The sequence below is a fragment of the Electrona antarctica genome, assembly GCF_951216825.1.
Source record: "Electrona antarctica genome assembly, chromosome: 4".
NCBI classification, from domain to species: Eukaryota; Metazoa; Chordata; class Actinopteri; order Myctophiformes; family Myctophidae; genus Electrona; species Electrona antarctica.
Window position 1 is genome coordinate 11,092,901 of NC_136809.1, and position 16,109 is coordinate 11,109,009.

Here is a 16,109-nt window from a genome sequence, read left to right on the forward strand (position 1 = left end):
GAAAATATATGCCAAGGACCCCCATAAGATAATATTTGTAGGGCCCCCGGTTTGACCTGAATTACGCTGCGGTCCCCTATTTAATGGCATTTCTATCTCTGGGACCACAATGTATATTATAAAATCAAAGTTAATTTATTAATTTGGTTCCATTTGTACACTCTCTGAGTTACAGACCCATAAGGGTCCAATTTGGTTCCTAACTATATCATTTAGCTGGGGACCCCATGGAACTCCCTAAAGGACCCCTAGGGGTCCCCGGACCCCACTTTGGGAACCACTGCTCTATATGCTCTATATATATACACTGTATGTATGTCAGTGTAAGGGCGCGCGCCGCGTGCGTCTGCACACGCGGCGTGCGTAAACATGTGCAAATGTAAAGCCCTGTAAAGTACTGTAACATATCCACACTGTCAAGTGGAAATTGTTGGATGTCCAAAACTGTAACTTACGGTATTTTTCTAAATGTGCGCTGCACGCTTGCAGATATGCTACTTGCATCCCAGCAAGCACGGTCAGGACCTGGACGAATTAGTGACGTCTTGATTTGGGCCAGATCAATTCAAACCAAGACTAGTCAGATCTGGCCCAGAATATCACCTGATTTCAACCATCATAAATTCTGCCCACTAAGACGGATGTCCCTGGATGAATGAGAGAGAGTCTGATCGAGGCCAGATCAACATAAGTCATATCATAACTAGTCAGATCTGGCCCAATATAAGCTATATTATTTATACTGGAAATGACATAAAGATCATCCCCATATGGGCTGTGATCTGGCCTAGTCCTGAACGTCACCGGAGTCACCGGAGGACGTCATCATGACGTCATTTGGCTTGCTGGGATACAACAAGCTATAAAATACATGTATTTCTAAGCCTTTATTAATGAAAAACAAAGAACATAAAAAGATTATATCAAGGTTTCTGCCTGACAGCAATGACATCCAGGTTCTCAAGCGACCAGGGGAAACCTAATCATAATCCATCATAATAATAATAATACATTTTATTTATAACACACTCTATATTTGAAACAGATCTCAAAGTGCTACAATGCAAAATGCAAATGCCTTGTTAAAAGCGTCCGCAGACTGTGGTGCTCTTACTGTAGGTGGTCGGGGAGGGCATTCCACAGCCGAGGAGCAGCTGAGCAGAAGGCCCGGTCCCCCATAGTAGTGCGGAGCTTAGTCTTTTTTGCATTTGAGTGGGTTCGAAGTACCAGAGCGGAGGGAGCGCATGGAGGTTGCAATAACCCATTTTGGGTGGGAACCCCTTTACTTTACCTATTGAGAAATAGCAGATCTACAAGCTCATAGCGCGGCACTGAGTGCCGCACTACGAGCTTGTAGGTCTGCTATTTTTGAAAAATCGTGAAAATGTGGCGCAAATTTGGAATATATATTCTTTTAACTCAAATCTTTGCTTCTGGGGGGGTCCCTGGAACAACATATTTTCAGATGGGGGTCGGCGGCCAATTACATATAATTTTTGTGGTCCTTGACATGAAATATTGAGAACCACTGATATAGAAACATGAGGTTTTTCTGAAAATGTAGAAGTAATTCTTTTTAAATTTTGACGTCAGGCCTAAATTAAGCTAAACTGAACTAAACTAGCTCAGATGGAGAAGCGGCGAACAAACAGACGCCAGCGACAGCGTCCTCTCACATCAGAGACCATAGGCCAACATCACAGTGCTGCGTGATTCAGGCATGCATAAAATTGGCCCCTGGCTGTCCTGGCCTAGATTCTCTGCAGGGGTCAAGACACGCAACATAAGTGGATGCCGGTCTAACTACCGTAATTCATAATGTATTGTGTTTTGGATGTATTGATTGTACTATGTATATTGTAACCTCGGCTACATTGAAAATGAGGGATTGCCCTAAATTGTATATACAGTTGGGTGCCACCGATATTGTCCCTTATCATTTGACCCATTTAGGCCTGACCTCAACATTTTAAAAAATCCTTCTAAATCCTCCAGTTTTCTGAAATAAATATTTTCACGATTTTTCAAAAATAGCAGACCTACAAGCTCGTAGCGCGCCACTCGGTGGCGCGCTATGAGCTTGTAGATCTGCTATTTTTCAATAGCTAAATTATAACATGTTTAAAACACCAAAAGGGGTTCCCGCCCAAAATGGGTTAACTGTCCTTTTGCGCAGATCACGCAAACCTCAGCAAAAAGAAAAGGACAATATCGATGGCCTCCAACTGTACTTTCGAGTATAAATAAAGGTTCACTGGACCCCGACTGGCTCGGTGCAGGCGGAGTGTTCCTCCAGCACATGCTAGTGCATTATACTAGTGCATTATACTAGTGCATTATACTAGTGTCTGGTTCCCCAGGGCTTTGGCGATAATGGAAGCCTATATGCCAGCAGCGCAGCGTCTCGGGGGAACGGTGCCTTTCCGAGGACTACCAAGCTAAAGCCTGTGACTACCAAACTACGGCGAAAATAGCAGTTCTACAAGCTGGTGGATGTGCTATTTCGCCGCGTGCTGCCATTGTGTGACTGACTGTGTCCCCGAGTATAAAATTAAGCTATGAACTATTTTTGCTCCCCCATCTTACCGGCAAGTGACACGTCGTACAGTCACGCGATGGGAGTATAAATTAGGAAGTGTCACTGACCCTATAGGCAATTATGCAACCATGCCACCACACGTTCACTTTTGCAGCGCAGTATAGCTGCAAAAGGGAACTAACTCCTCATGAAATATATATAATACTCCTTCCTTTCCGCTTGATGTACAGTACATTGGCAGTGCCTGTTGCCTTTTAACGTTTGCATTTATTAAGTAGCCTGCCTCATATTTGCTCGGAGTACAGTGTGCTGTCTTTGCAGTACAGTACTACCAAGAAGGACATAGGTTTCATAGTTTAGAACAGGGGTTCTCAACCTTTTTGGCCGGGGACCCCCGGAAATGCTTTGGCCATGTCTCGTGACCCCCCCCCCCCCCCCCCCCCCCCCCTCCCCACCGCCAATACAAACTGACTTAAAAAATAACCTTAATAATAGAGACAATATATCAGAAATGAATACTAGTCTGAAACCAGATATAATCATTAAGGAAAGTGTATGCATGTACTAAGTGTACTATGTAAACAAAACACTTCATTTCCATTTCCATTTCCACTTCATTTCCCTTTTCCAGCCATTCAGTTGCAAAAATATTTTTTTTAAATCATTTGGGGACCCCCCCAAAATAATTTGGCGTCCCCCCGAGGGGTCGCGACCCACGGGTTGAGAACCCCTGGTTTATTTAGAACACTGTTTCCCAAACATTGGGTCCCTTAATTTTTTGTTTCCTACATTTTGTTTTTAGTTATTATAATTTATTAATTAAAACATTTTAAAAAAAAACATTCCCCCCCCCAAAAAAGCTACGTTTTTCATGATTTAACCCATTTAGACCTAAGTTCGATTCTACAAATGTCTTCTAAATCCTGACAGTTTTATGAAAAACCCATGTTTCTTTGTCCGTGGTTCTCACACTATTTCATGTCAAGGACCCCTAGAATTATATGTAATTGGCCGCTGACCCCCATCTGAAAATATGATGCTCCAGGGACCCCCAGAAGCAAATATTTTAGTTAAAAATGTTCGCTCTGAAAGGATATATATTCAAAGTTTTGCGCCACATTTTCACGATTTTTCAAAAATAGCAGACCTATGAGCTTGTAGATCTGCTATTTTTCAATAGCTAAAGCATAACATAATGCTTAAAACACCAACAGGGGTTAACTTCACTTATTGAATAAATAAAAGCAAAATCTTTCCATCTAAAAACTAAAGGTGGCCGAGCCTTTGCTAGTTTCACCTCCCAGTAGGCTATGGAACACCCTCCCCTACCACCTGAAATCTGTGGCCTCTGTGGACCTTTTCAAAAAACGTTTAAAGATCCACCTTTTCAGAACGGTAGTGAATAACAAAGACTCTGGTGACCTGTAATGTACAATCATGTCAAGACTGTGGTGTATGGCACGGTGGCACAGTTGGTAGTGCTGTCGCCTCACAGCTAGAAGGTCCAGGGTTCAATTCCCGCTCGGGACGCTGTGGGTGCTGGCGGCGTGTTTCCTCCTCTGCATCATCAGTGCCCATACCCGAGGCGGGGTTGGCGAAAGGGCCTTTCTGTGTGGAGTTTGCATGTTCTCCCCGTGTCCCCTAGGGTAGGTACCCTCACAAAAAACATGCAGTAATCCTGGTCTCTAAACTGCCTCCCCCTGGCCAGCCGGGGCGCCTGATGGAGGGGAAAGAAACTGGTTGGAATAACGTGTTCCTTCCACGCGCTACGTCCAACCAGGGAAACTCCCCCCTGTCAGGTGTAAAGGAGCAACTTGGACACTCAGGCATGAAGGAAGCATGAGTTCAAGTCCGTTGCTCTCCCCATGTCCCCCATATATGGGGACTAGATTGGCGGAGGGTGTGTAGAGCCCAGGATCACATTAGATAATTGACACAGGGGTGAAAAATGGGTTACAAAATCGTGGGATAAAAATGATATAAAAAAATAAAAAAAGACTGTGGTGTACTCGTTTTGTCTTTTTTTTCTTTCTTTTTTCGTCTGTGCATTGTAATGTCTGTATTGTGGTACTGTGTTGAAAAAGAAAAAGGTGTGGTTCTATATACATTGAATTGCAATTGAACAGTTGTGAAATGTCAGAGCCTCAATAAAGATACATTGAAAAAAAAAAGACCCACCTTTTCAGACAGGCCATAGTAACGTAGTCCTGTATTGATTTATTGATTTTCACCATTGCCGATTGTTCTGTTTTCTGTCTCCTTGCTTTATTGTTTTTTTTATTGCTATGTTTTGCTTCTACTGTTGTGAAGCACTTTGTGACTCTGTCTGTCAAAGGTGCTCTATAAATAAAATGTAAAAGTAAGTAAGTAATACTTACTTACTTACTAATGTAAAAGCTGTGGTGCGGTGCGACCCCGCACCACTCACATGTCTCCCACCTGTCTTACTAATGTAAAAGCTGTGGTGCGGTGCGACCACCACTCACATGTCTCCCACCTGTCTAATGTAAAAGCTGTGGTGTGGTGCGACCCCGCACCACTCACATGTCTCCCACCTGTCTAATGTAAAAGCTGTGGTGCGGTGCGACCCCGCACCACTCACATGTCTCCCACCTGTCTAATGTAAAAGCTGTGGTGCGGTGCGACCCCGCACCACTCACATGTCTCCCACCTGTCTAATGTAAAAGCTGTGGTGCGGTGCGACCACCACTCACATGTCTCCCACCTGTCTAATGTAAAAGCTGTGGTGCGGTGCGACCCCGCACCACTCACATGTCTCCCACCTGTCTAATGTAAAAGCTGTGGTGCGGTGCGACCACCACTCACATGTCTCCCACCTGTCTAATGTAAAAGCTGTGGTGTGGTGCGACCACCACTCACATGTCTCCCACCTGTCTAATGTAAAAGCTGTGGTGCGGTGCGACCACCACTCACATGTCTCCCACCTGTCTAATGTAAAAGCTGTGGTGCGGTGCGACCACCACTCACATGTCTCCCACCTGTCTAATGTAAAAGCTGTGGTGCGGTGCGACCACCACTCACATGTCTCCCACCTGTCTAATGTAAAAGCTGTGGTGCGGTGCGACCCCGCACCACTCACATGTCTCCCACCTGTCTCCGTGGTAGCTGTGGTGCGGTGCGACCCCGCACCACTCACATGTCTCCCACCTGTCTCCGTGGAGACGGGAGGAGGTTGACTCATCATTCATTCTCTCTAGATGGCTCATGTTCAATCGTGCGGTCAGATGCCGTGGTAGCGTGGGCGGAAGAGAGAGGCGTATTTAGTGTGCCGCGTAGAAGTACAGCCATGAATGAACACACGGAAAAGAACAGCCATTCATGTGACTGACTGTGCTCAGGTTTATTTTGAGCCCTTGCGCATGCAGGAAAAGATTAAAAAATGCACTTTCGCTACTCACCAGGATCTTTCCTTAACGTAGTCACCCAAAAATGTTAATTGGGTCCTTTAAAGGAGCATTCAGTGATTTGGGTGATTTGGAAGAAAAAAAAAGGTCCACCCGGTAACAAGATGTGCACATGCACACGCTCTACAGTGGGGGAAGTACAACAGACCAACAGCATGCGCACCAATGCCCGCCCCACTCGATCATGATTGGAGGAAGGCCCCTCTCATCCTGATTGGATGAAGGCTTTGCCACCCAAAGCCCAAACCGAAACTAGGGTTTTTTGACCCCAGGGGCTCACTGGGGACAGGGAGGAACTCCTTATATGGTCAGCACACTCTATAGTAGGGAGGATTATCCAGGAAAAAAAGAAAAATAAGTGATATTTGAATTAAGTCAAATCACTGAATATACCTTTAAGTCAATTAGTCAAATATTGAAATTTGTGACTTGATGCAAGTAAGTAAGCAGCTATGGGAACTAACGGTTTTGGAGACACGTGGCCCATAGTTCAGGACTCAGGAGGTGTTGTGGTGTTGTGGGGTGGTGTTGTGGGGAGGTGGTGTGGGGAGGTGGTGTGGGGAGGCCCATAGTTCAGGACTCAGGAGGTGTTGTGGTGTTGTGGGGTGGTGTTGTGGGGAGGTGGTGTTGTGGGGAGGTGGTGTGGGGAGGTGGTGTTGTGGGGAGGTGGTGTGGGGAGGCCCATAGTTCAGGACTCAGGAGGTGTTGTGGTGTTGTGGGGTGGTGTTGTGGGGAGGTGGTGTTGTGGGGAGGTGGTGTGGGGAGGTGGTGTTGTGGGGAGGTGGTGTGGGGAGGCCCATAGTTCAGGACTCAGGAGGTGTTGTGGTGTTGTGGGGTGGTGTTGTGGGGAGGTGGTGTTGTGGGGAGGTGGTGTGGGGAGGTGGTGTTGTGGGGAGGTGGTGTGGGGAGGCCCATAGTTCAGGACTCAGGAGGTGTTGTGGTGTTGTGGGGTGGTGTTGTGGGGAGGTGGTGTTGTGGGGAGGTGGTGTGGGGAGGTGGTGTTGTGGGGAGGTGGTGTGGGGAGGCCCATAGTTCAGGACTCAGGAGGTGTTGTGGTGTTGTGGGGTGGTGTTGTGGGGAGGTGGTGTTGTGGGGAGGTGGTGTGGGGAGGTGGTGTTGTGGGGAGGTGGTGTGGGGAGGCCCATAGTTCAGGACTCAGGAGGTGTTGTGGTGTTGTGGGGTGGTGGTGTGGGGAGGTGGTGTTGTGGGGAGGTGGTGTGGGGAGGTGGTGTTGTGGGGAGGTGGTGTGGGGAGGCCCATAGTTCAGGACTCAGGAGGTGTTGTGGTGTTGTGGGGTGGTGTTGTGGGGAGGTGGTGTTGTGGGGAGGTGGTGTGGGGAGGTGGTGTTGTGGGGAGGTGGTGTGGGGAGGCCCATAGTTCAGGACTCAGGAGGTGTTGTGGTGTTGTGGGGTGGTGGTGTGGGGAGGTGGTGTTGTGGGGAGGTGGTGTTGTGGGGAGGTGGTGTTGTGGGGAGGTGGTGTTGTGGGGAGGTGGTGTTGTGGGGAGGTGGTGTGGGGAGGCCCATAGTTCAGGACTCAGGAGGTGTTGTGGTGTTGTGGGGTGGTGTTGTGGGGAGGTGGTGTTGTGGGGAGGTGGTGTGGGGAGGTGGTGTTGTGGGGAGGTGGTGTGGGGAGGCCCATAGTTCAGGACTCAGGAGGTGTTGTGGTGTTGTGGGGTGGTGGTGTGGGGAGGTGGTGTTGTGGGGAGGTGGTGTTGTGGGGAGGTGGTGTTGTGGGGAGGTGGTGTTGTGGGGAGGTGGTGTTGTGGGGAGGTGGTGTTGTGGGGAGGTGGTGTTGTGGGGAGGTGGTGTTGTGGGGAGGTGGTGTGGGGAGGCCCATAGTTCAGGACTCAGGAGACTATCTCCTGTTTTCAGCTTGATGTACAAGTACTGTACAGTGCACCCCCTGGACAGGATGCTAGGATGTCACATGAGGACAAGTATACCTCCTGGATGCTATAGTATGTACAGTAAATGGTACATGTAAATGGTGCATTTATATAGCGCCTTTATCCAAGGCGCTTTACGTACCGGTAGATTGTGCATTACATTCACCCATTCATACAGCGATGGCGGTGGAAACCATGGAAGGCACCAATCTGCACATCGGGAGCGATTAGGGGTTCAAGCGCCTTGCTCAAGGACACTTCGACACTGTAAAGGTATCCACACACCGGGCGCGAATCGGATGCGAATTAGGATTTTTAGCGGCGTTTCTCCATCGGTTTTCCGAAAAACGCGGCCGGTGTGCAACCACCTTTACTCCGGGGGAGACCGGGATCGAACTGGGAGCCTCACGGACGGTTGCCATCCAGCTGCTCTAACGGCCACTCTGCCCCTGAGCCACTGCCGCCCTAGAGATTTATCCCCAAATCTAACCGTTGGTGCTTAGTGCCAAGCAGGGAGGCATGTTTATAGTCTCTGGTATGACTCGGCTGGTATCACTCTCTAACCACAAGGCAACTGAAGTGCTACTAAATCACCTTTATTTTTCCAGGAATGTGCCCATGCCAGCAGTACTAGCCAAAAGCATTTCTCATGTCAACTCAGAAGGTGAAACGTCGTGTGAATCTTCGCTGACCATTGTCTATTTGTCACTCTCTTTCCCAGGCCATATATATGTTCTGCGCCCTCGCCCTGGTCTGTGACGACTACTTTGTTCCATCCCTGGAGAAGATATGTGAGGTTTGTACCATTTAACCAGAATGTTTGCTAGCTCCAAGTGACACCGTGAAACAATTTAGGGAACTGCTTCTCTGCCAGTGGTCCACGGACCACTAGTGGGTGTGGGTCCACGGACCACTAGTGGGTGTGGGTCCACGGACCACTAGTGGGTGTGGGTCCAAGGACCACTAGTGGGTGTGGGTCCACGGACCACTAGTGGGTGTGGGTCCACGGACCACTAGTGGGTGTGGGACTGTGGGTCCACGGACCACTAGTGGGTGTGGGTCCACGGACCACTAGTGGGTGTGGGTCCACGGACCACTAGTGGGTGTGGGTCCACGGACCACTAGTGGGTGTGGGACTGTGGGTCCACGGACCACTAGTGGGTGTGGGTCCACGGACCACTAGTGGGTGTGGGTCCACGGACCACTAGTGGGTGTGGGTCCATGGACCACTAGTGGGTGTGGGTCCACGGACCACTAGTGGGTGTGGGTCCATGGACCACTAGTGGGTGTGGGTCCATGGACCACTAGTGGGTGTGGGTCCACGGACCACTAGTGGGTGTGGGGACCACTAGTGGGTGTGGGTCCACGGACCACTAGTGGGTGTGGGTCCATGGACCACTAGTGGGTGTGGGTCCATGGACCACTAGTGGGTGTGGGTCCACGGACCACTAGTGGGTGTGGGTCCACGGACCACTAGTGGGTGTGGGTCCATGGACCACTAGTGGGTGTGGGTCCATGGACCACTAGTGGGTGTGGGTCCACGGACCACTAGTGGGTGTGGGGACCACTAGTGGGTGTGGGTCCACGGACCACTAGTGGGTGTGGGTCCACGGACCACTAGTGGGTGTGGATGTGGGTCCAAGGCATAAATTAACATGTATGTCCAAAACTGTTACTTTCCAGGATTAAAATTCAAAAATAGCAAAAGTAGCAGATCTACAAGCTCAAAATGTGTCGTTTCGCACCACGTTTTGAGTTTTCAGATCAGCTACTTTTGATACTTTTTGTGTGACGCTCACACTGTAGTAATAGTGTTGTGGGGAGGTGTTGTGGGGAGGTGTTGTGGGGTGGTGTTGTGGGGAGGTGTTGTGGGGAGGTGTTGTGGGGTGGTGTTGTGGGGAGGTGTTGTGGGGTGGTGTTGTGGGGAGGTGTTGTGGGGAGGTGTTGTGGGGAGGTGGTGTGAGGTGGTGTTGTGGGGTGGTGTTGTGGGGTGGTGTTGTGGGGAGGTGGTGTGGGGTGGTGTTGTGGGGAGGTGGTGTGGGCTGGTGTTGTGGGGAGGTGGTTTGAGGTGGTGTTGTGGGGAGGTGGTGTTGTGGGGAGGTGTTGTGGGGAGGTGGTGTGAGGTGGTGTTGTGGGGAGGTGGTGTGGGGAGGTGGTGGTGTTGTGGGGAGGTGGTGTTGTGGGGAGGTGGTGTTGTGGGGAGGTGGTGTTGTGGGGAGGTGGTGTGGGGTGGGGGTGTGGGGAGGTGGTGTGGGGAGGTGGTGTGGGGTGGTGTTGTGGGGAGGTGGTGTTGTGGGGAGGTGGTGTTGTGGGGAGGTGGTGTTGTGGGGAGGTGGTGTGGGGAGGTGGTGTTGTGGGGAGGTGGTGTGGGGAGGTGGTGTTGTGGGGAGGTGGTGTGGGGAGGTGGTGTGGGGAGGTGTTGTGGGGAGGTGGTGTGGGGAGGTGGTGTTGTGGGGAGGTGGTGTGGGGAGGTGTTGTGGGGAGGTGGTGTGGGGAGGTGGTGTTGTGGGGAGGTGGTGTGGGGAGGTGGTGTTGTGGGGAGGTGGTGTGGGGAGGTGGTGTTGTGGGGAGGTGGTGTTGTGGGGAGGTGGTGTGGGGAGGTGGTGTTGTGGGGAGGTGGTGTGGGGTGGTGTTGTGGGGTGGTGTTGTGGGGAGGTGGGGCGAGGTGTGGCGAGGTGTGGCGAGGTGGTGTGGGGAGGTGGTGTGGGGTTAGGGTGTGGGGAGGTGGTGTGGGGAGGTGGTGTGGGGAGGTGGTGTGGGGTGGTGGTGTGGGGAGGTGGTGTGGGGTGGGGGTGTGGGGAGGTGGTGTGGGGAGGGGGTGTGGGGTGGTCCTTGAGGATTGTTCACAATATGCCAGTGGTCCACCAGAGCTATTTATCTTGGCATTGATATTCCTAGCTCCTGTTTAGTCCCAGAAGAGCGTTTTCATATTATATATAGTATAGTGTGGACACAAGCATGATATATTAATAATAACTAGCGTTAGTTTTGTTTGTACTCTCCAATGACGAGGAGTCAGGGGTCAAGCTATGACTCATTGCTCTTCTATTGTTCTTTTGCTGAGACTAAAGTGGATTGTATTGTTCTGCTGAGTGTAATGGATTCCTCCTATTAATGAAACCGTCTGTCTGTCTGTCTGTCTGTCTGTCTGTCTGGCTGTCTGTCTGTCTGTCTGTCTGTCTGTCTGTGGGTCCATGTGTCTCACTGCTCACAGCGTCTCGATCTCAGTGAGGACGTAGCAGGGGCAACATTCATGGCTGCTGGCAGTTCTGCTCCTGAACTCTTCACATCTGTGATAGGTAATTAACACCTCCCCACCTGTCTGTCTGTCTGTCTGTCTGTCTGTCTGTCTGTCTGTCTGTCTGTCTGTCTGTCTGTCTGTCTGTCTGTCTGTCTGTCTGTCTGTCTGTCTGTCTGTCTGTCTGTCCGTCCACCCATACTACAGTACATGTCAAAATGGCAGTTGCACATAAAGAAAACAAATGTCGTCACTCGTCAACCCTGGTGTTTCATGTCATTGCGTATGCTCAATTACGTGAAACGATATGTTTGATGTGTGGTTTTCGATGTCGGCTTACTTTTTTGTACGCATCCTGCATATCAAATGTTAGAATCCATGTAGGCCAGGTGTAGCTAACCAGGTGTAGCTAACCAGTGCTGCAGTGTATATAAAGCCATGCTTAATGGTAGCGTACACCTCAGCTATGGCAGCGCCCAGGCCAGGGCACCCCTCCGTGGTACACCTCAGCTATGGCAGCGCCCAGGCCAGGGCACCCCTCCGTGGTACACCTCAACTATGGCAGCGCCCAGGCCAGGGCACCCCTCCGTGGTACACCTCAGCTATGGCAGCGCCCAGGCCAGGGCACCTTATACATGGTTGATTCATCTATACAGAAAGGTGTACAAGTTGTAGTTTTTTTTTGCCAAACTACAGATCACAACGAATATTCATGAAGTTTTACCTTAAAGTGTAACGAACTCTGGTGAAAATAGCAAATCTGCAAGTTCACAATATGTTGCAATGTGACAAGGAGTGAGCTTGGAGATCTGCTATTTTCGGTGAAGGTTTGTTGTAGGGAAAATGCAAACAGACCTGGTATAGAGAGTCCTAGGAGACACCAGTCAACTAAGTACATAGAGTTTAAGTGGTTAAAAATGCAAACCGTACTAAGTAAGTCCTTTCCAGACAGAGAGATGTATTGTGCAACTGTAACACCTGGGATTCGAACCCTGGTCTACCACTGATGTCAGAGGGAATCCCACATTGGCCAGGGGACATATTGGACTTATGAGCTACAGTTGTTATGACCGTTTGCTAATTCTTGAAATGCCAAGTAACTGTGCTGTCAGATGAAGTCAACTCTACCCACTCAGACCTTATACATGGTTGAGTATTGCCCAGGGCCCGCCCCAACAGCGGAAATACCTTTCATTGGTTCAATATTTATAAAAACCCCACTGTTTGACAATTCAGACATTTTTGATTATGTTTACTTTGGCACTGTAAAGTATATTTTGACGCCAATACCTTTATACTTACTGTGTCGGGTGGAAACCTCATATGTCCAACCTGGGCCGTGGCTCAGTGGTCCAGGCACCTTGGCTGGTAATCCAGTCTGGCAGTGTGCCGCGGGTTCGACTCCCGATCCCGACGGCCTTTACTGCATGTCTTCCCCCCCCATCTCTCTCCCCATTTCCTGTCAGCCTACTGTCTGTCCCTCAATATAAAATAAAGGCAAAAGCCACAAAAAATATTAATAATAAAAAAAACATCATATGTCCAAAACGTATACTTTTCAGGAGACATACGAGTACTTCTTCCACCACTGCTTTAAACGCACTTTGTGTGTGTGTGTGTGTGCGTGCGTGCGTGCGTGCGTGCGTGCGTGCGTGCGTGCGTGCGTGCGTGCATGTTCATCCATTGTCCCCCTGCAGGCGTGTTCATCACTAAAGGTGACGTCGGGGTCGGGACCATCGTCGGCTCGGCTGTCTTCAACATCCTCTGCATCATCGGCGTGTGCGGCCTCTTCGCTGGCCAGGTACGGTGACACCGCCGTGGTGTTGTGGGGAGGTGGTGGCGTGTGCGGCCTCTTCGCTGGCCAGGTACGGTGACACCGCCCGTATACCGACCACGGTGACATGAGGAACACCACAGCGCTCGCTCGCCCTCGCTGACCTGGTGGCATTTTGCAACCACCGGGCACGAAAGAAAATGTCACCTATAAATATTCAAACGCCTTAACCCATTTTGGGCGGGAACCCCTTTTGGTGTTAGCATTATGTTATGCTTTAGCTATTGAAAAATAGCAGATCTACAAGATCGTAGCGCGCCACCGAGTGGCGCGCTACGAGCTTGTAGGTCTGCTATTTTTGAAAAATCGAAGAACCGCTGACATGGAAACATAGCTTTTTCAGAAAACTGTCAGGATGTAGAAGACATTTTTAGAATCTGATCTCAGGTCAAAATGGGTTAAGTTCACACAGTGGTGGCAGAACTTGGGTGTAATCATGCATATGTAGATGGGATTATACCCGAAGAAAGGAGAAGTTGTACTTCGTTCTGCTTCTTGCACAAACACAAAGTCTCCACGTCTCTCAAGTTCTTTTTAATGAACAGAAAAAATTGTATCTTCTTCCTCTTTTCCTTCCGGCTGTTCCCTTGAGGGGTCGACTCGCCACAGCGAATCATCTGCCTCCATCTCACCCGACACCCTGTCATCTCTGTCTCCATCTCACCCGACACCCTGTCATCTCTGCCTCCATCTCACCCGACACCCTGTCATCTCTGTCTCCATCTCACCCGACACCCTGTCATCTCTGTCTCCATCTCACCCGACACCCTGTCATCTCTGTCTCCATCTCACCCGACACCCTGTCATCTCTGTCTCCATCTCACCCGACACCTTGTCATCTCTGTCTCCATCTCACCCGACACCCTGTCATCTCTGTCTCCTCCATCTCACCCGACACCCTGTCATCTCTGTCTCCATCTCACCCGACACCCTGTCATCTCTGTCTCCATCTCACCCGACACCCTGTCATCTCTGCCTCCATCTCACCCGACACCCTGTCATCTCTGCCTCCATCTCACCCGACACCCTGTCATCTCTGCCTCCATCTCACCCGACACCCTGTCATCTCTGCCTCCATCTCACCCGACACCCTGTCATCTCTGTCTCCATCTCACCCGACACCCTGTCATCTCTGCCTCCATCTCACCCGACACCCTGTCATCTCTGTCTCCATCTCACCCGACACCCTGTCATCTCTGTCTCCATCTCACCCGACACCCTGTCATCTCTGTCTCCATCTCACCCGACACCCTGTCATCTCTGTCTCCATCTCACCCGACACCCTGTCATCTCTGTCTCCATCTCACCCGACACCCTGTCTTCTCTGCCTCCATCTCACCCGACACCCTGTCATCTCTGCCTCCATCTCACCCGACACCCTGTCATCTCTGTCTCCATCTCACCCGACACCCTGTCATCTCTGTCTCCATCTCACCCGACACCCTGTCATCTCTGCCTCCTCCATCTCACCCGACACCCTGTCATCTCTGCCTCCTCCATCTCACCCGACACCCTGTCATCTCTGTCTCCATCTCACCCGACACCCTGTCATCTCTGCCTCCTCCATCTCACCCGACACCCTGTCATCTCTGCCTCCATCTCACCCGACACCCTGTCATCTCTGCCTCCTCCATCTCACCCGACACCCTGTCATCTCTGTCTCCATCTCACCCGACACCCTGTCATCTCTGCCTCCATCTCACCCGACACCCTGTCATCTCTGCCTCCATCTCACCCGACACCCTGTCATCTCTGCCTCCATCTCACCCGACACCCTGTCATCTCTGCCTCCATCTCACCCGACACCCTGTCATCTCTGCCTCCATCTCACCCGACACCCTGTCATCTCTGTCTCCATCTCACCCGACACCCTGTCATCTCTGCCTCCATCTCACCCGACACCCTGTCATCTCTGTCTCCATCTCACCCGACACCCTGTCATCTCTGTCTCCATCTCACCCGACACCCTGTCATCTCTGTCTCCATCTCACCCGACACCCTGTCATCTCTGTCTCCATCTCACCCGACACCCTGTCATCTCTGCCTCCATCTCACCCGACACCCTGTCATCTCTGTCTCCATCTCACCCGACACCCTGTCATCTCTGCCTCCATCTCACCCGACACCCTGTCATCTCTGTCTCCATCTCACCGACACCCTGTCATCTCTGTCTCCATCTCACCCGACACCCTGTCATCTCTGTCTCCATCTCACCCGACACCCTGTCATCTCTGCCTCCATCTCACCCGACACCCTGTCATCTCTGTCTCCATCTCACCCGACACCCTGTCATCTCTGCCTCCTCCATCTCACCCGACACCCTGTCATCTCTGCCTCCTCCATCTCACCCGACACCCTGTCATCTCTGTCTCCATCTCACCCGACACCCTGTCATCTCTGTCTCCATCTCACCCGACACCCTGTCATCTCTGTCTCCATCTCACCCGACACCCTGTCATCTCTGTCTCCATCTCACCCGACACCCTGTCATCTCTGCCTCCATCTCACCCGACACCCTGTCATCTCTGTCTCCATCTCACCCGACACCCTGTCATCTCTGCCTCCTCCATCTCACCCGACACCCTGTCATCTCTGCCTCCTCCATCTCACCCGACACCCTGTCATCTCTGCCTCCTCCATCTCACCCGACACCCTGTCATCTCTGTCTCCATCTCACCCGACACCCTGTCATCTCTGCCTCCTCCATCTCACCCGACACCCTGTCATCTCTGCCTCCATCTCACCCGACACCCTGTCATCTCTGCCTCCTCCATCTCACCCGACACCCTGTCATCTCTGTCTCCATCTCACCCGACACCCTGTCATCTCTGCCTCCATCTCACCCGACACCCTGTCATCTCTGCCTCCATCTCACCCGACACCCTGTCATCTCTGCCTCCATCTCACCCGACACCCTGTCATCTCTGCCTCCATCTCACCCGACACCCTGTCATCTCTGCCTCCATCTCACCCGACACCCCGTCATCTCTGTCTCCATCTCACCCGACACCCTGTCATCTCTGCCTCCATCTCACCCGACACCCTGTCATCTCTGTCTCCATCTCACCCGACACCCTGTCATCTCTGTCTCCATCTCACCCGACACCCTGTCATCTCTGTCTCCATCTCACCCGACACCCTGTCATCTCTGTCTCCATCTCACCCGACACCCTGTCATCTCTGCCT

General features: G+C 51.0%; 1 protein-coding gene across 1 annotated transcript in view; it reads left to right on the plus strand.

Annotated features, from left to right (window-relative positions):
* The window catches only part of LOC306921139 (sodium/potassium/calcium exchanger 3-like), a gene marked incomplete at both ends in the record, with an annotated part of 106,619 nt that overhangs the window by 65,308 nt on the left and 25,202 nt on the right, over positions 1–16,109 (plus strand). The window contains 3 exons of the mRNA XM_079498250.1: positions 8,573–8,647; positions 11,066–11,150; positions 12,787–12,890. Coding sequence (XP_079354376.1) covers positions 8,573–8,647; positions 11,066–11,150; positions 12,787–12,890 — 264 coding nt within the window. The remainder of the gene's footprint in view (positions 1–8,572; positions 8,648–11,065; positions 11,151–12,786; positions 12,891–16,109) is intronic.